Source organism: Penicillium daleae (assembly GCF_028827525.1).
Source record: "Penicillium daleae strain IBT 16125 chromosome Unknown utg000001l_segment0_segment0, whole genome shotgun sequence".
Lineage (NCBI taxonomy): Eukaryota > Fungi > Ascomycota > Eurotiomycetes > Eurotiales > Aspergillaceae > Penicillium > Penicillium daleae.
In genome coordinates, this window is record NW_026623149.1 from 1,401,677 (window position 1) to 1,422,739 (window position 21,063).

General features: G+C 51.6%; 7 protein-coding genes across 7 annotated transcripts; 3 read left to right on the plus strand and 4 right to left on the minus strand.

Annotated features, from left to right (window-relative positions):
- Positions 1-51: 51 nt before the first annotated feature.
- Positions 52-2,081, plus strand: N7458_000401 (heat shock factor family protein; the record flags this gene model as incomplete). Its single annotated transcript, XM_056903795.1, has 6 exons — positions 52-377; positions 450-548; positions 600-667; positions 728-1,071; positions 1,124-1,193; positions 1,252-2,081. 6 exons carry the CDS (start codon positions 52-54, stop codon positions 2,079-2,081), a joined length of 1,737 nt encoding a protein of 578 aa, XP_056771562.1.
- A 953-nt stretch (positions 2,082-3,034) lies between these two features.
- Positions 3,035-7,395, minus strand: N7458_000402 (uncharacterized protein; the record flags this gene model as incomplete). The annotated part of the gene is made up of 5 exons (XM_056903796.1): positions 3,035-3,545; positions 3,631-3,928; positions 4,064-4,256; positions 4,328-7,036; positions 7,096-7,395. 5 exons carry the CDS (start codon positions 7,393-7,395, stop codon positions 3,035-3,037), a joined length of 4,011 nt encoding a protein of 1,336 aa, XP_056771563.1.
- A 1,324-nt stretch (positions 7,396-8,719) lies between these two features.
- Positions 8,720-9,397, minus strand: N7458_000403 (oxidoreductase-like domain-containing protein; the record flags this gene model as incomplete). The annotated part of the gene is made up of 1 exon (XM_056903797.1): positions 8,720-9,397. The coding sequence occupies one exon, from the start codon at positions 9,395-9,397 to the stop codon at positions 8,720-8,722; it is 678 nt and encodes a 225-aa protein (XP_056771564.1).
- Positions 9,398-9,701: 304 nt separating this feature from the next.
- Positions 9,702-11,618, plus strand: N7458_000404 (uncharacterized protein; the record flags this gene model as incomplete). Its single annotated transcript, XM_056903798.1, has 1 exon — positions 9,702-11,618. The coding sequence occupies one exon, from the start codon at positions 9,702-9,704 to the stop codon at positions 11,616-11,618; it is 1,917 nt and encodes a 638-aa protein (XP_056771565.1).
- A 913-nt stretch (positions 11,619-12,531) lies between these two features.
- Positions 12,532-13,713, minus strand: N7458_000405 (60S ribosomal protein eL13; the record flags this gene model as incomplete). The annotated part of the gene is made up of 5 exons (XM_056903799.1): positions 12,532-12,948; positions 13,046-13,204; positions 13,350-13,396; positions 13,525-13,558; positions 13,711-13,713. The coding sequence occupies 5 exons, from the start codon at positions 13,711-13,713 to the stop codon at positions 12,532-12,534; spliced, it is 660 nt and encodes a 219-aa protein (XP_056771566.1).
- A 1,153-nt stretch (positions 13,714-14,866) lies between these two features.
- On the minus strand, positions 14,867-16,138 carry N7458_000406 (uncharacterized protein; the record flags this gene model as incomplete). Its single annotated transcript, XM_056903800.1, has 1 exon — positions 14,867-16,138. One exon carries the CDS (start codon positions 16,136-16,138, stop codon positions 14,867-14,869), a length of 1,272 nt encoding a protein of 423 aa, XP_056771567.1.
- A 1,847-nt stretch (positions 16,139-17,985) lies between these two features.
- On the plus strand, positions 17,986-21,057 carry N7458_000407 (uncharacterized protein; the record flags this gene model as incomplete). The annotated part of the gene is made up of 1 exon (XM_056903801.1): positions 17,986-21,057. One exon carries the CDS (start codon positions 17,986-17,988, stop codon positions 21,055-21,057), a length of 3,072 nt encoding a protein of 1,023 aa, XP_056771568.1.
- Positions 21,058-21,063: the final 6 nt, after the last annotated feature.

Below are 21,063 nucleotides of genomic sequence, written 5' to 3' on the forward strand. Positions count from 1 at the left end.
TCTCGCCCTCACCTTTCGCTGTCTTCCTCTGGCCTCCCCTTTTCGCCCGGCATGAGTGGTCTCGCCGATCCCCCATCCTCCAGGGCCACCACCTTCGCCGGACCTGCAGATGCTCCCGGCAAAACACGAAATCTCCCTGTCCTCTCGCAATCCGCCCAGCAGTCCCCTGCCGCAATGGACATCACTCCTCCATCCTCCGTCGCAGCTGGCGGGATCCCTATCCACAGCAGTCCCGATAGCGACCGCACTGGCGCAATCAACAGCAATGGCGCCGAAGTCGGAATCACCAGCAATCCCCAAAACTCGGCCGTTGGGGCGGCTGCAGCAGCCCAGCAACCCAAAGTGGTACAAACCGCATTTATCCACAAGCTCTACAAGTACGTCGACGAGTCTTGGTCGCGCTTTTGGATTTTACTAGGGTTTGCTAACATTAGCCAACTTTCGAATAGCATGCTTGAGGACTCCAGCATCCAGCATTTGATATCGTGGTCCAGCACCAATGACAGCTTTGTCATGTCGCCGACCTCTGAATTCTCCAAAGTCCTAGCGTCGGTCTCAACCCTTTATCGGAGTCATTTTGGTCGCTAATACCCCACCAGCCAGTATTTCAAACACACCAATATATCGTCCTTTGTCCGTCAGTTGAACATGTACGGGTTTCACAAAGGTTCGTTGCCCCAGCAGGTCAACCTGAGACAAGGGGACAGTCGCTAATCGCATCTGGCAGTGAGCGACGTCTTTCATACGGGCTCTCCGGATTCTGCGCTTTGGGAATTCAAACACGGAAATGGCAATTTCAAACGGGGTGATTTGATCGGTCTACGCGAGATTAAGCGGCGCGCATCTCGACATGCTTTGATTCATCGCGACTCATTCCCCGGCCACAAGGCCACTGTGTCACAACCAGGCACCCCCGCCGAGCCTGTCCCCGATGCGACAGAAGCTAGGCTTATGAACCTCGAATACAGTCTACACGACATGCATGCTCGTCTGACGCGTGCGGAAGAAGGGAACGTGGCTCTGAGCTCAAAGTGCCAGAACATGGCTGAAGGGCTCGCAAAATGCTACCAAGTATGTCTTCCTTTCTGGCCGAGAGTTTGCCGTTACTAACTGCCATCTCTAGTGGACGCATTCTATCTCTCGCTTCCTACAAGGAGTCGTGCCTAATCAAGAGAGTCCCCTCTATCGTGACAGTACGAGAATCCACTATCTGCGCCCCCCAATATCACAAGCTACTAACGACCCTCCCAGTCATGAATATGCAAAGGGAGGTAGAGAAGCATCTTGAAGCAGTCCGTGCCATGGATGCTTCCCACGATACACTCATGCCACCACGCCAACCATTCTTCGGGAACTTGCCAGTAGAGTCTGGACCCCCTTTGTCCCCTCGCCAGTTACCTCAAGACGACAGCCGACGCCAGTCTATGATCCGGCCACCCGTCCCTCCTCATCTAGCTGTGTCTCCTCGTCGCTATGGCTCCATCGGAGGTGCCAATGCGCCTATTCCTAACTATAATCGACTGCAACCTCCTCCTGGTGCTGGTTCTGGCACCGCTGCTCCGCCTCCCCCGCAACAACAGCCGCAACAACCCACGCCTCATCCTCTATCCATATCGACTCCTCCCGGGGCCCCGAATCTAGGCCGCCGCCACACCTTCGCGGATATTCGGCAAGCCGATTGGCCTCCTACCGGTACTTCCCCTTTCCCTCCGGGACATACCAGTGGGGGTGGCGGAAGCAGTGGTCCTTGGCCATCCTCTCCTCATCGTTTACCAACAAGTAGCGAGCAACAAGTTCGGGATGTGCTCGCTCAATATGAAATGGGTGCGCCTCGACGCCTCCAGGATCAATCCCGTCATGCGACACCGCCAACTGGGGCCGAGCCATCACCGTCAATGCTAAGCGTTGACAATGGCTGGACCCTGGGAGGCTCGAGGTTCCCCCGTCAGGAATCTTCACTACCTGCCACTCGCCGCTCGAGCATGGCAAGCAACGTCCATTCACTCTTAAACCCGGCTGATACTGCGGAACGGCCAGACGAAGATCAACAAGAGGACCGGAAACGAAAACGGTTGGAGTAGATTTTGGTAGAAATGCACCGTTGACGGAGTCCAATACTACCAACCGATCCGACGGCTTCGCCCTCCTCCGGCTTCCTCATCCTCCTGGTGGATTTCACCACCCACACTATACCATACTATTGGACGCTCTCGGCATAACTTTCTGGTCCAATCAACTCTCCATATACCCAACCATACTCCCTGGCTACCTGCCTCATTTTCTTGGACAGCATCTGTATACCTGAACACCCCCACAGCCACACCTCATCTCCAGCTCGTTGGAGGAGCCAAAAGCTCGACAGCATCCCATCCTCGACTCAATCATCCATCCAATTTCCTACCTTGTGTTTGTAGATGTGTCACTTCTCCCATTTCCCCCTCCTTTCTCTATTTCATTTACTGTTTTATCTCCATCTCTCCTTCTCTCATAATCCCTTCTTTCCTTTGGAGATCTTCATGCTGTCGGTGTTGAGTGATGAACTTGGCTTCCTGGTTTTTATATTTCATTCTCGCAGCATATTTTATATACCCTGGTGTCGGACGGAGCAAAGAAAAAAACATCATGGTGGCATCTAGAACTGTCTGGGATGGAATTTTGTATTCTATACCTGTGTCCACTTCCATTTGATTTGAATTGAGAAAGTTTTGTGAAACCTTGCCGGTTGACTGGTTGGGAAGGGAAGGCTCTATAAGAAGCAATGCCTCTTCCGGCCGGGTTGGCGTAAAGCAATCAATGCTGCTGCCGTGTAGGATCATTCTTGGGACCTCCAGACCTGTAGATCAACGTTGAAGGCAGCCGCATCGACACACGCCTAGACCTTGTGGCCGGGTCGATGCTCGAGCTGCCCTTGTCAAGAGCGTACCTGCAGCCAGTCTAGACCGACCGACTGGAACTCCCGACAAGGCCCAAGAGTCCCGCTCGGATAATCGAAGAGACGAGAGAGGAGAAAGAATCGGATGCAGTGCAACCACATTCACCGCTTCTTCCTCTTCTTCGACCGCTCAGCCAACAACTCATCCAAGTAGCTAGTAGCCTTCTTCCTCCCCTTAGCCGGCGCCGGTTTCGCCTTGACAGCTCCCTCGGTCTCGACCGTTCCATTTTCCGTCTTCTCAGCTGCATCTTCAACATTCCCCTCTGCAGACGCAGGCACAGGAGTCCCACCAGACACAGTACGATCCTGACCAACCCTCCTCTTCTTATTCTTCTTCCCAACCATAGAAACCCTCCCCTCCTCATCATCATCCTGATCATCTTCCTCATTGGCAGCCGCAGCACCAGAAGCACCGGGGCCAGTCTTCCCCGCTGACGCCGCCGCCGCACTCTTAGCAGCAGCAGACGCTTGTTTAGCTGCAGCATTCGCCTTCATAAATTTATCATAGTTCCTCCCAAGAAGTTGTTTCCGTAATTGATCGTTCGAGCTTAACTCCGTGCGGTTCCAGCTTCCGTCGGCTGCTTTTTCGGGGAGGGGGGCGCCGACGCCGAGACTGGTTTTATGGAAAACAATCAGATTTAGATCCCAATGAACAATCTTTATGTAGATGTCAATTGAAAATGAAGGGAAGGACTTACGTCTCAGGTACAGCTGTGAAAATCTCATCTTCCTCGCGTTGTATCTCCTCTTCGGACTTGGCGTTTGCGAGTTCGTCGGCGGATCGGTCGGGGAGCCATGAAGCAACGAGGCGCTGGCTGCGGGCTAGAGCGACATTTGCCCGGTTTAGGATGATGTCGGACTCGCTTTTGGAGAGAGCCATTCCCTGTGGTTTATGCTTCTTTGCGTTGTTGGCGTAAAGTGGGAGTTGGACTTGAGCTTGAACTTTTTTGGCGATAAAGATATCTAAGGCGGTGAGCGGGGATCGCGCATTGAGAACTATACAATCAGTGAGTAACGTAGGCAATTAGAAGTAGTTTAACGGTTTATGTTCTATTTTGATCATGAATTGTATGTAGAAGTAGAGAATCTATTGTACATGAGAGACGTGTTTCGCTCAATCAGAGTATCTACTAACGTCATGCTCATTCCACGCAGCAGGCGTGGATGCTCGAGCCGGGTTACAGTCGCGGTCCAGGACGTCTTTGATGGTTTGCTGCAAGGTCGCCACGAATTGGTTACGGGTCTTGAAGAAATTTCCCTTTTTCTTCTTTATTTGCATCATTTGAAAATCGCTTTGGTAGGCATCGAACGTCGTGGTCAAGGCCTAGATTCGAATCAAGCAAGTTAGCAATAATGAAACGATGCACATGACGGACTAGAGCAGCTGATGCTTACCTTGTTAAGGACTTTGTTCAACTCGACCACATCGTTGATCACTTCGTTTGGCGTAGCTGGGCTGTCAGTGACTTGGATACCAGTCCGCATCCACGAGTCCATGACGATGGAAGAGCGCTGTCCTGCCAGTTTGCCACCAAAGAGGCACGCTGCGAGCGGAGTCACGATAGAAGCCTCTTTCAAAGCCGTGATCTTCGGCGGGTTTCCCCACAAGAACTTGTGATTGAAAACCAGCAGAGCTCGTGGCGGCTGCTTGCCATTCTTGGTCATGCTTCCCGTGTGCAGAACTGCCTTTTTCTCGGTCTGAGTTGTAAATGCGGTATTGGAATCCGGCCTCGGTGCAGCAAGCCGGGGGTAGAGACAGTGAAGCAACAACGCTTTGATGAGAGGCACATGATTCGAATTGACATTTAATTTTGGCCCACCAAATCGGCCTTCGGGGTCCTTGCCGAACGACAGCCATTTGTTGATGACCTGTGCTTGTTCCAGCTGGCGCAGGATCTGGTTAGACGTGAGGAAAGCCTCCCGATAGACGGGGAGATAGACATTCTTCGAGTATGCGAATCTTTGAGCAGCTCGCCAGCCATGCTCGATCCATTCAGAGCGAACAGCCTTGAAAGCATTGATAATGCTGAAATGATCGCTGGAACTCTGCCCTGCAAACGCTGCTTGGTCATTCCAGGCCTGGACTCGTTGCTTCTCGTCATTGCCCCGATAGAAGAAATTCGATTCTTGTCCCAGTGTTGCCAGGATCAGGAGAGGATCCAGGCACTGGAAAATAGCGCCTAGAACGACCAACTTGGCAAGGTACGGAGGTAGGATAGGCATATGACTGACTAGAGAGCCCAGATTGGTGAGACCCTCCTCGTCATCCAGGGCTTGAAGTTGCTTAAGAGAATCGATGGCCATGTCAACGTCGGTAGCTTCTGGGGACTCGATGGCCTGCTGAAGAAACTCGTTGATAGGTGTAGTAGGATTTGACAGTTTGGCTCGCAAGCAAACCGATTGAAGGTCGCTTCGAAGGATTTCGGGAGACTTGGTGATACGAAGCGAGTCGAAGCATTCCTTGTTTCCAAGGAAGAAGTACTCCCCGTCCTGGACTCTACCTGCCCGCCCAGCTCGCTGGACGGTACTTGACTGGCTTGCCCAGCTGCAAGTCATCTGATGAGATCGGGTCCGAGGGTCGTACATCAGTTGATTCACCTTGCCCGAGTCAATCACATACCGTACATCAGGGATTGTAAGAGATGCCTCTGCGATATCAGTTGCAAGGAGGATTCGTCGACAACCTTCGGGCGGGTCGACATCCAGTTTAGCGAGCTCTTCCGGAAGACTACTGTGCAATTTCAAGATTCTGAATTTGCCTTCATCTGAAAAGTCCAGTCCCAGCATTTCCGCGGCCTGTACGATTTGGGATTCAGCGGCAATGATTTGACTGAGGCCAGGCAGGAAGACCAAGACAGATCCGGTGTCCCTTGTGCTCAGAAGATAGTGGGTGACGGCAGCAATCAGCCCAGCTGGAACAAGGGAGGCATCGTCCACTCGCTTCAAGCTCGTGGGACGTGACAAAGAGATTGCTGAATTTGATTCTTCTGGAGATGACGGTGCATCCAAATCATCGCCGGCTTCATCGGCGAGATCTTCGGAGGCAAAGTTACGGTAGTGATTTTGTAAGAACTTGACTGTCGACGGCTCTTTCAAACACCACGCAAGAACATCCTTCACAAGTTTGTTGGTAATGTCGTCGAGAATTTCATCGAGATAATGTGATTTCACATGGAATTGACGTCCGGGAATGGAAACGTGTGGAGCAGGTAATAATTCACCATCGGGTCCCGAATTACGGAAGTAGGAGGCGAAAAGGTCAACGTCAACCGTTGCACTCATAACCACGATCTTGGGCGTGGGGGTACCGGCTGCTCGACACTTGTTAATGTGGTTCTTCAATAGCAGCATCACGAAATCAATGTCAATATCGCGAACATGGACTTCATCAAGAATGATATGGGAGAACGAGTTGAGTAAGTCAGGATCGTCCTGCAACATGTTCAAAGCGAGACCAGTGGTGCAGTAGGTGATACTACCACCTTTGGCTGGCCGCTTGATTCCAAATCGAATCATATAGCCCACCGTATTGCCAATGTGTTCAAGCCTTTCATGAGCAACCCGTTGAGCCAGCAGACGGGCTGCGATGCGCCGCGGTTGAATGCAAAGCACGTTGCAGTAGCCTCCAGAGCTCTCCTCAATGGCGTCGTTTAAGATCATCTGAGGCACTTGCGTCGACTTTCCCGATCCAGTCTCCGCAACAATGATGCTGTACGTGTTGTTCTTGATAAGATCTAGGACCGTTTCCTTGTGTTCGTTTACAGGTAGGCTGCTCGCTGCGGACTGAATAGCCACCACCTTTGGATCCTTGGATTGGCGAAACTTGCGAAGAGCTTCAGCTAGTGCCTCAGATCTCTTTGTTTTATAGACGTCTTGTGCATCTTTATCTCTCTGCGATAGTCGGCGTCGCTTCTCCTTGATTGTCATGAATGATCGAAGATTATCGTTGGCTTCAATCAGGCTCTGAGTCCCAAAGCGCATCATGTAAAGCAAATCGTCGTTGACAGTAAGTCTGGCATGGTCCTGCAGCACAAGTTGTTCCCAGATTCCCGTCTCTTGAAGCCTTTCAATTAACGTTTTGATAGCCTCTTCTTTTGCTTCTCGCTTTTGGGAAGTTTCCATTAGTACAAGCAATGATGAAGACACGCGAGATCAAATCGTACCTTTGTCGTGCCATAGCCAATAGCTCGCAAATCCCGCTTCGGATTATTAACCGAGCATACCAAAAAACAGGTCATGCCTTCAAATTGATTGCCGGAGAACTCCAAGTCCAGCTGGAGGCACTTTCTCTGCGCCAGGGCGATGAAAGTTTTACGATCCTTGCCTAGTTCAAGTGAAGAGGCAAGCTCTTCAGCACCATTCTCTTCGACACGAGAGCGCTCTTCGTTAACAGTATGCTCATCAGTAGGATGTGAAGGCTCTATAACTGCAGGCGAGGGCTGACTATCGGTAGAGGAGAGCATATGTCCTTCATGAGCCAAAGAATCCCACAATCCCTCTTCTTTCAATTTTGAGATCATGCGCAAAAAGGCCGCTGTCTTTGCATCTCTCTGTTCGCATTTTGGTCAGATGAATGATAAGCGCAATTCGCGTGGGTAACAAGTACGGACCTTGTTAGTGGACTTCAATTCGCCCCGAACTCGCAACTTCCTATCTCCGCCACTATGCACCCCTTTCAAGATGCGCAAATTCATTATGAAGTTCGAATGGCCTTCATCTTCGCACACCTTGAGGCTTTTGGATACGTGGATGATTCCTCGGTTCCATATATGTCTGAAGGTCTTGATATCGTTTATTGCTGACGACGACAATTTTGTTCCCAATGAGTCGGTGTTTTCCTCCCGCCCGGCATTCAAGCTATCTCCAGTTGAGATATCTGCATCTCCAGTCTTGGCTTGCAAGCTTTCCTTGGCGTCCTCAGAGGCACTGAATCTCGATGCATGCGTACTTAAAAAGCGCCGAGCCTCGCGAGGGAACGAAAGCGACTTTCGGACCGAAAATGCATGGCTCCTGCGCTCATCTAGCTCCAATCGTTCTCTAGACACGGGTTGCCTCACTATGGCCGAGCTTTGCGACGATTCCAAGGTTCGGGGGGTTGCGTGTAGGGCTCGACGAAACCGCGGGCTCGAATTGTGGCGACTGAAGTCCCTGCAAGAAGTATAGATGTGCAGGTCATTTCTATAAGAAAAGGGCGCTTGTTTGAAATGTCGGATACAATTGCATGCGTTCGTTCGCGGAGCCATTTTGCGCGGAGGAAGGGAGGTTCACGGTGGGCTAACGAACCAACGGGGGGGGGGGATTCCGAGGCGGGAGAACCGATCCATCTGCGCTCGTCTGGGAATTCTCTGAGATAATCACAAGACCAGGATCCATATCAATCAACCCATTGCTCTCGAAGAGACTGGCAGTAGGCAGGTTGAGGGAGTTTCGTGGGAAAAAAAGGTAAAAGGGAATCCTGCGGCGCGGCGCACGGACTCTGGCGGCGGGCAAAGTCCGGGGCAAACGCGCTGTCACGTTCGAGAAGACCAGCGAAGTCAACTAGACCACAGATTCTCTCAAGATCATAGTTTTCTTGATAACCAATTGGACTTCCAGATTTAAAGAAATGGGACGTAATTGGAAATGCTAGAGTTCGTTGAATCATGGAAAATTTGGTTCTATGTACAGTATTTACCATCCAACTCTGATGGTCTATCCACACGCACTTTCCAACAGCATTCCCAGTATATACACAGCAGCAGGGTATTGAAAGGCGCAGTCACAAATCAAGCATCCATATATAAGTTTTCATGGCGTGGCTTCCTCGTGCTTCAACCGTAACCTTTTCTCCGTCTTCATAAACTCTCGAATACCAACCGGAATACTGGCAAAGAGATCATCCTCTTGATTCGGTAAAGTCCAATTGGTCGCGCTTCCACCACCATCATCATCCATACTGGCACTAGCCGAGTCGACCTCGGCTCGGGGCGCAGCACGCATATCTGCAGTGCCTTTCTCAGGCCCACCCTTAGCCTTGGCCTTGGCGATTCTAGCAGCCCATTCTTCCATTTCGTCGCGGAAGTCATCCCAGACGCAATGGACACAGCCACTCATGCAGCAATTGTCTGGTTCCTCGGGACGAGGAGGGATAGGGACCCCATTGACCGTTCTCCACATGGACTCAGGTGGCGCCTCACCAGGATTGTATCGAGACTGGCGGCCAGGTCCTGCAAGACGAGATCCAAAGACAATGGCCATCCTTTCTTGAGGAGTCTTGAGCTTGGACGCAGCGGCTGACAACGGGGACGGTTGGTCCTTGGTTGGAGCGGCAGTCGATTGTGCTGTCGTTGTACGGCCACTGTATGGCAAAGGAGATGTCAGAATCAAAGAATAATAACCTGACAATGGCTGAGCCTGTGACAACGAGGCGGCTCCCAAGAGACCATTGCTGTCATATGCGGAGGTCGACTGGTCGTGTTCGCGCATGCGTCGGAGCGTCGGAATCAAGGCATATTGACGAGATGAGGAAATAGAAGGTACGAAAGGTACCGATTGATACAGAGAGGGTCCAGAACAGACTCTCGTCCTTTGGAGAGACTGTCTGCTTACCGCAAGACACTTCATCGTGTGCGGGCAGACGGGGGAAGATCCTCGAGCTGCTGTAAGATTAAGTCATAGATGCAAACACTGCAAACACCGTTACTTCCGATGTTTATGCGCCCGCTCCGCAGAGTGGGCGCGCGATTCGGACAATTGAACATTGAACATTAAACCATTATATACCCCAACGATGGATTCGCCTCCAAAGCGCCGTAGGACGGGCGAGGCCCTGGAGGTCGCCATTGGCGCGTCGCAACCCCCTGCACTCAGCAGGGAGTCGCGATCACCAAGTCGCACATCCTTCCAATCACCCACGAGGGCAAGCCTGGCCAGGTCGCATCCCGAAGTTCTCGAACGCGCACTCAGCAGGTCACCCAGCAAACAGTCGCCGAGTCGAGACAGTCAAAACAAAAGTCCCCAAAAAGATGACGCCAGAACTGTCGGTCTTCGTGATCGCAAAGCTCTTCGGCCCTCATTGAATCCTTCGAGTCCTCTCAAAGCACCAAGAACGTCCGGATCACCAATGCTATTGTCACCCAGCAAACGTCCCAGTGGCATCCAAGCATTCTCGAAACCGCCTCGCCGACTATCTAAGAGAATTTCGGCTGCAGACTTTACATTTGGCTCGCCCATCCGCAAACAACCACAACCGACAGAAGCCCTCTCAAATACCCCAGAGGACCAACTAGCTTTAGAGCTGGGTACTGCTACACAGGGAGCCGACATGGACGTTGATATGGACACCAATGACCTTGGTGGTGGGCTTATGGAGGATGATGATTCTCTGGAGCCAGATTTGCCTCCAACACCAACACAACTAGGTCTGGTAAAGGCACCAGATCGACCGAGGGGACTTCTTAGCAGCAGCCCGAGTGCAAGGCATGAAAAGAGAATGAAACGACAAGCGACGGATGTGCTTCAGGGAAGCCCATTGAAGACCTTGAAGTTTCAATCACCCACGGAGGAATACCCTGATACGGAATTCACACTAGGCAATGTCTCCACAGCTTTTCTCGAAAAACGGAAAACTCGCAAGGACCTAGAGGCAGAGTTACGCGCATTAAAAAACGACTTGGCGGATTTAAGCAAATGGGCTGAGAAGATCGATTCGGGTATGAACTTGTCAAGTGACACGAAAGAACTCAATAAGTTCTTGAATCTTCTCGTCGAGGAGTCAGCACATATCAATGAACCAGTGCCGCCGAGAGCCCCCGTGTCCATGTCAGCACTTCTCTCTACTCTCCTCCCATTCTCCGCAACCCTTCCTCGCCCAGTCCCCCAAGCCTCTCCGATGACAACAAACCCATTCGCCTTGAAGGAAACGTCAAAGGCACCGTCGTATCTTACAGTGTTTGCCCCCTTGACACTTCGGACAAACACAAGCCGCACGGCTTCCAAGTCGGCTTCTTTGCTGGAGACGCACACCTTAACATTCTCTGCACCATCTCCATTCCCACCCTCGCTGTACAATGTCTCTGTTGTATACGAAACCAACCCGGAGACACAGACTGTGACCTCTGTCTCGGTCCCAACGGGCAGTGACAGCAAAAAAAGAAGAGTTCCTGAGGCACTCCGACAATGGATCGACTCCCGGCTAGAGAATCCACTTCTCGCCCTTGACGTGGCAACTCTCTGCTGGGGCATTAACCGCTACTGGGAAGCATCAGTAGCACGGGCACAGCTATGGGCACGTATCGATAATAACCACGGCACCGGCTCTGCTAAGCGTACTAGGGAAGCTGTCCCCGAGTCTCAAGATGGCATTATCACAGTCTCTGAGCTTCGACGCCTAGTTCCCCACCTGGAGCGTAGCACCATGATTATCAAAACTGGGTCCTCCAGCAACAACGGCCCTCGCGTACTTCTCTCAAACGCCTTGGTCATGGATGAGTGGACTGGAGAGCCACAGCTCCAACCTGAGCTCAGTGTGTCAACCTCTGGTGGGTCGAGCAAGAAAATCGATCAAGAGACCCGGAAACTATTTCAAGCGCTGCTTCGCGAGCAAGAGACCTCTGATACTTGGGTAAATGCGGCCGGGGGTGTGCATGCGGATGCGATTTTGCGAGCAACTGAGGGTGCTATCGGCGCTTTGTTAGGTAATGCTTGATAAGTTGATTTGTTTTTGTTCTGTTTAGGGAGCGTCGGCGTTGGGGTTGGATGGGTATGAAATGAGATTAAGATACCAGTTTCACTTGAATGGGGCCGGAGTAATATTGGAAGATTGAGTCAAATGCATTTCCCTCTCTATTCGGCTCTATAAGGTTGGAGGCAAATCAACATTCTAATGTGTATACATCCTGCCAACATCCACCCATGCTCGGCATATATATCGACATCCTCCTCGCAGCACAACTGCCCAGTCACATAGAGTGTCGTTGACATATACGCGAAGTAATCTACTTGGAGGTTCTCGACTGTCTAGAGATATATATTGCTGCGAGTTTCGCATATGAGCCACAGTACTATACACAAATACTCAATCTACAAGTACCCATCTACTGACCGGACATCATTGGAACTTTTGAAGCCTCTTGTCATTGCGAGGACTATCTGAAACGCTCTAATGAGCCCATGGCATGACCCTCAATCATTTCCCATCCCATTTCCTTTCACCTCCAAAAGGTTTCATATCTCCTCGCCCCTAAAAGCCTTCCAAGAAGCAAAATCACACCCAATACAAAAACTCGACCATAGCGTCCAAGGTTCAGTATGGATTCGAACCAGTGCCCAGCCCAAAATAACCAACACCAGAACCAGAAAGCCGACGAGAAAATGAAGGAGAAAAAAATGAAGAAAAATTGGGCGGTTTTGCATTTCGAGAGGATCTTCCGAGTTCTTTCTTTTTAGAGACAAAAAAAGGGAGGGGGTAAAATGGGGATAGGGAGGAGGAGAGGTTTAAGAGAGGGATTCAGTTTGAAAGGAGAAAAGGAAGAGGCGCCACGCCATGCCACAGTACACTCATCCCCGATCCGAAAACCGACCCGATCATCATCATCAGCACGAGCAGAAAATTAACACATTTATTTCTTGGCAGCCTGCTCCTCCTCAACCTTGGCGCGGGCACGCTTCTCACGCTGGCCGCGGTGGCGGGCCTCAGCGCGGGCGTCACGGAGACGGCGGTAGGCAGCCTCCTCACCCTTGGGGAGGGAGTCGCGGCTGATCTCGGTGACGGCGGCCTCGAGGGCGGGGTTGACAATGGGGAAGGAAGCGCCGACGTTCTTGGCGATACCCTCACCGGCCTTGGCGGCCTTGACCTCCTCAGCGGAAGAGTCGAGCTTCTTGAACTGACCGCTCTTGCGGGGGAAGAGGATCAGGCGGGCCTTGTAGTCCTTCAGGCGGGCGACGTTGTCAACCAGGGACTCCTTGGAGTAGTTGGTGCGGCGGTGGTCAACCGAGATACCAACGGTGACAGCGAGCTTCTTGGGGATACCGGCCTCCTAAATTGTGGTGAAAAAGGTATTTGTGAGTGATCTGTTCTTGCGGTCCATTTGTCATGGGATTGAATTGTCCCAATTGCATCAGAGGTCGATTTACCTTCAGCTCAGCGAGGGTGAAACCACGGCCAGCACGAACACGGCGGTTGTACTTGACAGTAGGGCACCGGACAACGGGACGCAGCTTGTCGACGGGGCGAGGAGCAACGGCGGCGGCCTTGGCGATACGGGCCTCACGACGGCGGTGCTTGCGGCCGGGCTAAAAATTCGAGAAAAAAAGCGCATGTTAGTCGACCAAGTTCTGTCGAGCAAAAAGATTTTCCCATTCAATGCCGGTCGGTCGGGAGTAGGGTCGTTCGGCGGGAAAAGAAAAGAATTTTCGGGGAGTGGAATCGTAGTCGTACCTGGTCGAAGTGCACACGCACACGACGCTGCCAATCCTTGCGGAAGTCTATTGAAACTCCGTTAGCACATCACAGCCTTTGATATTGAAATTGAAACCTTGAATCAATCCAGCACCCAGGAATTCGAGGAGAAAATAACGAGCGCCGAATTGCAAGACTGTCCGGGGCCACTCACGGTTCTTCTGGATTTGGTTGTTGTGCTTGATCGCCTATAAATCCCACACAAGTTGAATCAGCCCATGAACCTTCAACATTTCCCCCAACAGCCCCTTCACTTTGTCGGAAAATCGAGCAGAGTGATCGCAGAGCATTTCATTCTTCCATTTCATCTTTCGCAAGCCAGGATTCGAAGGGAACGCACCATGGTGACGGATGGGGATCGAGCCGGGTGGTGGTCGTCGGAGGGTTGCTGGTCAAGTCTCCCTTCACGGCAGAAACTGAAGTTGCCATTTTTCGTGTGGCCGCTTTCACCTCTCACCGCTTCGCTTAGCGAGCCCTAACTAAGCCCTTTCGGGTAATTTGCCAGAACAGGCTGACTCATCAATCTTTTGGGTCTCGTCCCGCATTTCAACGCGCCAAGACCTGGAATCAGTAGATAACACTTGATAAGAAATAATCTTAGTTCAGTCTACAATTGAGCAAGACGGGGAAACCCTGAGGCATGACAGGAGAACAAAGATCCTTTTCTCAAGTTCTTTGATATAGTTCTTCAGCAGTATTCGTTTGAAGGTAACTTGAACAATAACCATCTAGAGTTGTCAACAAATTGGATGTACATAGTAGCGATCTGAGGCTGGTCTTGCAAGTATGAACTCAATGCCAACCAGAGGTGTAGCATCAGATAGTTCAGTTAGGCATTCTTGCTCCTGAGTGCTCTGCCAGTTACCCTTTAATATGAATTCCGGGTCATCATTCAAAATTTGAAGTACTACTACAACTACAAGCTTAGAGGAAGTGCGAATTATCAACTCCACGTCGAGAAACCTACACTCCTCAATGAAGATTAGAGATACATATGGGGACTACTGATTGGAAAACTGTTTCTCAATGATTGAATTCAGTTCTATTCCTATGGTACAGCCATGCAAAGTAATGCAGTCTGAAACAATTTCCCAATCTACCAATCCCGAAAGACCCGGCCCCGTCCTTCGAGAGGCGGCCAGATCATCCCATGACAGTCCATGTTGAAAAAGCAAAAAAACAATGATCCCGGTATGAAACGCCTTTGCCTGATGGACAAGAAGAAGCCATTCAGACACTGCAAAACAAGAAAACACACACACACAAAAAAAAAAAAAAAAACCTCAAATTTCAAATCGCTATCCAAGAATACTGCATGCCATAAGATGGGGTTGTTCATCATTCATAATTCCCGAAAGAAAGCAGGTCGTCACAGGTGAATGCCAAAGGGCCAAGAAGCAGCGCTAGTTTCATGAGTCGTATCCAGAGTGGGCATGCACAGGACCACGAGTGTCAGTGCGGACGTGCACCCGAAGGGTGGGGGGAAGATTGGGCTCTTAGGTTTCGATGCCCAGACCCACACCAGCATTGGTCCTGGATCTCTTCGTGGCTGGACTGCTCTCGCCGGAACCGGCCTTGCGCTTGGAAGATTTGACACGGTCCACACCGGGCTTCTTCACATGACCAAATAGCTTTGTCTGAAGAAGAGTGCTGGTCTTCGGGGCGGTAGTCCGCACGTGCTGAGGTCTGGACTCCACAGCGTCGTTTTCAGACTCGGGAGCGGACAGGGACACGGTGCTGTCGCTGTCGTATTGGTCGCGGGCATTTCGGCCTGGCGTCAGGTAGTGACGATCCTGACGGGCAGAGCGCGGCTGGTTGGGCGTCACGGGGACAGAAGAGTGAGCGCCATACGAGCCTTGCGGCTCATGGAGGCGGTTGGTAAATTTGTCGGCAAAGAGAAGCGCTGCGAGGCCATCGGTGTGCTCGCCGCGGCATATCGTGTGCAGCTCGTTCTGCATACCGGGAGATAGACCTCCGTAGTTGTAGATTTGGGAGAAATGGTGACGGTTGTCCTGAATGCGACGCTTCAGCATCTCATTTTGTTCCGCCAGCTCCACTGAGCGGGCAGTGGCATCGTCAATGGCACGCTTGGCATTGCGAAGGCGGCGATCCAGAACGAGATTGGCATTCTCGAGTTCCTGCGATCGGTGAAGGACGGCCAGGTAGTCGTCAGTGGGAACCGAGTGAGATTGCTTGGGAGTCAAGGGTTCGGCAGGGCGCGAGCGACTGCGATACTCGGCGCTCTGAAGGATCTCAACCTCCCGCTTTGCGAGCTGCTGCTCGACTTCGGCGCGCTTCACTGCCTCGTTACTGGCAAATGAGACCAGACTATTTTGGAGCTTGAAGTGCAGTGCAGACATGCGAGCCTCTTGGGCCACGGCGAGAAGATCCTTGGCGATTTGTCGCAGACGGGTCTCGCTGGCATTGTCGATCTCCTCAGTCGTTGGAAGGTTGTCAGACGCCCCGTAAGCGTCGCACAGTGACTTGTCCAGGTCGGCGGGGGGAACAATGGCAGGGCTTAGGGAGCGCGAGTGAGACCGGCGTAAAGGCGCTCCAGGAATCTGGGTTGAAGGAGGCGGAGTCATATCGGATGATGAGAGCGGGGGTGGAGACAAGAACTTCTTGTCTGATTGAGAGGAGCGATCTTTGAGAGCGACACTGAGGTCTGGGGAAGGAGAAAGAGTGCCGCGGCGGACTGGGGTTGCCGGGGCAAGAATCTCCGCCGGTGCTGGGAGGGGACTTGGAGATCGGAAGGCGGTTTGAGACATGACCGATGGGGATGTCGCCAATACAGAAGTGGTATGACGACTGGGAATCAAAAGTTTTCAAACGTGGGGAAGGCAATCCTCGCCCTGGTAATTGGGTCAGTTTATCAGGCCGCTATCGATAGCGATATGAACGGTGGTCGATCACATACCGGAGATTGGAAGGATTCGAGAACACACGCGAAGCTCGATGACTGACAAGACGTCAAGAATGGATCTCAGAATTAGGAGGGGTGGAACAAAGAAGAACAGGGGGGGAGGGAGCGGATAAAGGGAGGGAAGGGAGGAGAGCAGGGTTGTGGGAAATCGGAAGTCGTGGTGGTGGTAGTGGTAGTGGGACGGTTTTGGGTTGATATCGTGGAGGAGGGGGGCTGGGAGGCTGGGAACAGGCATTACAAAGTGCGGCTGGGGACCATTTTGGGGGAGCACACACTGGACAAGCGCCAGTTGGAGCTTGAGGGGCTTTGCACCAGCCTCCGCTGGGAATCTGGGCCAATCATGTGACCCACATGTGACCCCACTGGGCTCAATGCAGGTTAGCGTGTGGATCACGGGACGCTCAAGGCAAGTAAACATCCGCGAACAGCGGGATCCAGCTAAGGGTTGGGCTGGCAACCGCTAAATTGGGGATACTCTAAGCTAGAGCTTGGTTTCAGCTCATTTTATCGTTTCGTTATTTACATCATCATCATTGTGCACGTCCCTAGCTTCAAAATTGGATATATAGCGCAAGAACTATAAGAACGTAGATGATAGATAGCTGATTGATAAAGATCGAATCGGGTCCATTGGAAATCAGTGACAAATTATTCTATCCTTTGTTACCGTGGCAATCAGACTAAATCCTCTCAATGCCTCCATGACGTAAGACTGAATGGTGTCAGTGTACCTGGCAGATGGGTAGCTACAGGGAAATTGAACCAGGTGGAGCTGCTGGAGATGACTTTCCGTAGAGGTAAGTAGAGGTCAATGATATCCAAGTTTGCCAGTCCGCTACCTAGTCCACTGGTGCTGGTGTTTTGCCTCTATACGTCATTATGAACTAGAAGATTGGAAGTAGTTGGACTCCAATGTGGAGCTCTAGGCCAACACACGAGACAGGATTTATGGACAGCTGTGGCTCTTCTTCTTTAGAAAGATAGCAACACCATGCTTCTATAATAGACGATGCGGTATGGGCCTTCGTAGCAAGAAATAGTATGTTATCTACGAAACCAGTAACCTTTGTTCTGTTGGGCTTTAAATTACCTACCTCTACTGCTCTGAGATCACATAACAGTATCCACCATCAACAAGTAACTTCTGGAATCATGAGCAATGACTGTTGCCATGCATGCCACGCGGTTAGATGGGTCCTTGTCATGGCAGCTACCCGTCCATTCCACGCTGACACTGAGAATGAAAAAAAGTAAAATTTGTTTGCCATAGGTCAGGCAACATGACACCTGTCACCATCCGTAGGCTATGCATAAATCATTAAGCTGCGGCAAAACGGTAACATGAAACCTGCAATATATGTCTTTCCCTGAATCGTCTCCCAGTTCCATGATTAGTTGATGCCTCAGGCCGCTATCGCTGGAGATCTCGGATGACATGTAAATGTAAACAATCAACCTTTTTAGCTTCGATCGATCTCCCTTCCTAAATTGACGGCGCCCCAGGGGTTCCTCTACTCTTTCTTGTATTTTACCAGGAGAGGGAACCAACCAGAACACATTCAATCCCCGCCCTTGACTTCCCCGCACACCTGTCGCATTCCTGGCATTTCCTCAAGCGTGAGGCGTCCCTATAATTTTTCTGACAGCTTGACCACCTTGAACCCGAGCTTCAGGATACCGAGCACATCAGAGATGGAGGGCCAACCGAAAACCACTATCCGCCCAGCAAGTGGTATCCCACGGCTAGCGGCGTCCAGACTGCCCCTGCCAACGTCCACAGCACCGAAATCCATCCGCCCCTCCCCCTCCCGCGATCGATTGCAGGCCGACCCTGGACTGGATCATAGTCGTCTCCGACGACCGTCCCGAGAGTCGCTTCGAAAGGAACCGATAACCCCACGCTATTCCTTGCCAGCAAAGCCAATCATCCGACCTTCTCCCAAACGGGATGAGCCTCAAACGGAAACAAACGGAACACAAACATCAGATAGCGCGAGCTTCTTGGGTGGAGACGAAGAGGATAACGGACTTGCGCATGAGCCTCGGGGTCGCCAACGGGAGGACGGTCCGTCTCTTTCGGAACGGACAATAGAGACGATCTCGCACATCCCACCATCACCAGCGTCTGTGAAAAGACAGTCGAGCTTCTTCAATGGAGCCAGCCCGATACGATCTCCATCTAGGACGCCATCCAATGTGTCCACCTATTCAAGATCACCATCACGGTCGTCCTCTGGTCAAGCAAACGGGAATGACCTCCTGACACAGCCCGTGTCCAAGCTTCGATTACCTTCCCGGCCCCGCGCGTCAGTGCCTTTAGCCTCATCTTTGGCATCGGGCAAGGTTTCAGAGGCCAGCGAAAGCCCTTCGAAGATGCGGTTCCCGTCTGCGAGACAAAGCATTGGACCTGGAAGTAACATTGCCGAGCCCAAGAAGACGGCGCCCGGCAAAACCAGTGCTTCGGGAGGGGTACTTGCGAAGGCGTCGCCTGCTCGCCCTTCCCTAGCAAAGAAACCTTCAAAGCCCGTTTTGTCAGACATGGGTCCTCCCGAACGGCCCCTCCAGGTGCGGAAGACCAGGAAACCTCAAACAGATTCTCCTGCCTCAATGAGATCGCCATCGACCGCTTCGCGATACGTGTCTGCTGCATCAACCATGCAGGATGAACCTACGCCAGAGCAACAGGCGCAAAACGAGGCAAGGAAAGCGTCCAAGTCATCCAGCGCTCTGCGAGAAAGTATTGCAAAGGCCAAGGCCGCTAAAAAAGCGGCAGCAACGACGGCAAGCAAAGACGCGCCGAAACCGGAAGTCGTCAATCCGTCTATCAATACGTGGAAAAGCATTGATTTTGAAGACCCCTTTAACCAACTTCCTAAGGGATCCAACACAGCTGTGCTCAAGAAGCGCGTTGAGGGCGCTCGCACGTCCGGCACATTGAACATCGCTGCAATGTCGCTGACAGACATTCCCAAAGAGGTGATCAACATGTATGAGTTCGACTCTGAGAACTCAGCCAACTGGTTTGAGAACGTGGACTTGGTCAAATTCATTGCTGCGGATAACGAATTGGCTGAAATCGCGGATGCCGTTTTCCCTGACATCGACCCTGTGGATTTCGACCCTGACAGTGATGAGCGAGGCCCTCAGTTTGGCGGGTTAGAGACACTGGATCTACACGGGAACAAGCTCCTTTCTCTTCCAATGGGAGTTCGGCGGCTTCACCAGCTGCGCTTCCTTAATTTGTCGAATAATGAGTTGACTATGGACAAGCTCGGGGTCATCATGGAAATTCCATCTTTAGTGGACTTGAAATTGGCATCCAATAAATTGGAAGGATCTTTCCCTTCGGAAATCGGTCGCCTCCGTCAATTGGAGAGTTTGGATTTGCGGAACAATGGTCTCACTAGACTGCCGGAACAGCTTTCAGAGCTTACCTGTCTGAAGGCCTTGGATGTTGGTGAGAATCAATTGACTAGTCTGCCGTTCGCAGCATTAAGCAAACTTCCTCTCAAGACCCTGAATGCCCCCAAGAACAATTTGGAGGGGACTTTGATCCCTGGAAGCGTGGATCGGCTGGAGGAGCTACAGTCTCTCAATGTTGCAAACAATGCATTGGACGTTCTTGCGGCCAACGATATGCTTTCATTGCCCAATCTTCACAGCCTCATTATCAATGTGAATCGTATCAAGAGTCTTCCTTGTGTTTCTACATGGCAATCTCTATCAGTTCTCGCAGCCGAGGAGAATCGTCTTACGGAGATTCCGGTCGGTTTCGTGGACCTCAAAAACGTCAAGACAGTTGATTTTACTGGAAACAACATCACTCGAGTGGATGAGAAAATTGGGTTGATCGAAAGCCTTTCGACGTTCAAGATTGCCAATAACCCGCTTCGTGAGCGGAAGCTGCTCAGCATGAGTTCAGATGAGATCATTCAGGATCTGCGGAATCGATGCGAACCCGACCCTCAAGATACAGATGACGAGGGATCGGTAGCGACTCAGTTCACACTGGCTCCGGAGACACCAGAGCTGGAGAACGGGTGGCGGGTCAAGCCTGGTGGTGTTCTTGACAGATCATACTCCGACCTGACAGACCTCGAGACAGACAAGATAGCGTTGATCAACTCGGAGGACATTCGCTGCGTTTACTTGCAACATAATGAGCTGCAGTTCTTCCCTGTTCCGGCTTTGACGATGCTTACACAGGGGCTGGTTGAGCTTGACCTCTCGCACAACCCGCTTAAAAGCTCAGATCTCATGTCTTCGTCACTTGAGCTGCCGAAGCTGCAAAGTCTCAATCTGAGTGCGGCTGGCCTCACATCCCTGGAGTCGCTTCTGAAGTCCCTGCAAGCCCCATCGCTCAACTTCCTAGATGTGTCTAAGAACCGTCTCACTGGACCGCTCCCACACATTCGACGGACATTCTTGGAGCTTAAGACTTTCTTGGCCTCGGACAATCAGATTTCCAGCGTGGAATTCGAGGCAGTGCAAGGCTTGCAGGTCTTGGATATCAGTAACAACGACATTGATTATCTACCCCCAAAGATTGGCTTACTCGGTGCTGAGCGTTCCCCGCAAAATTGGGGCACAGGATCAGCCTTGAGAAGGTTCGAGGTTGCTGGCAATCGATTCCGGGTTCCCCGTTGGCAAGTTGTCGCTAAGGGAACTGATGCTGTGCTGGAGTTCCTGAAGGATCATATTCCGACCCAAGATCTGCCCGAGTGGGAGCATGAGGATGCGGCAGCTCGTGTTGACACCTTCTAAGCCAGT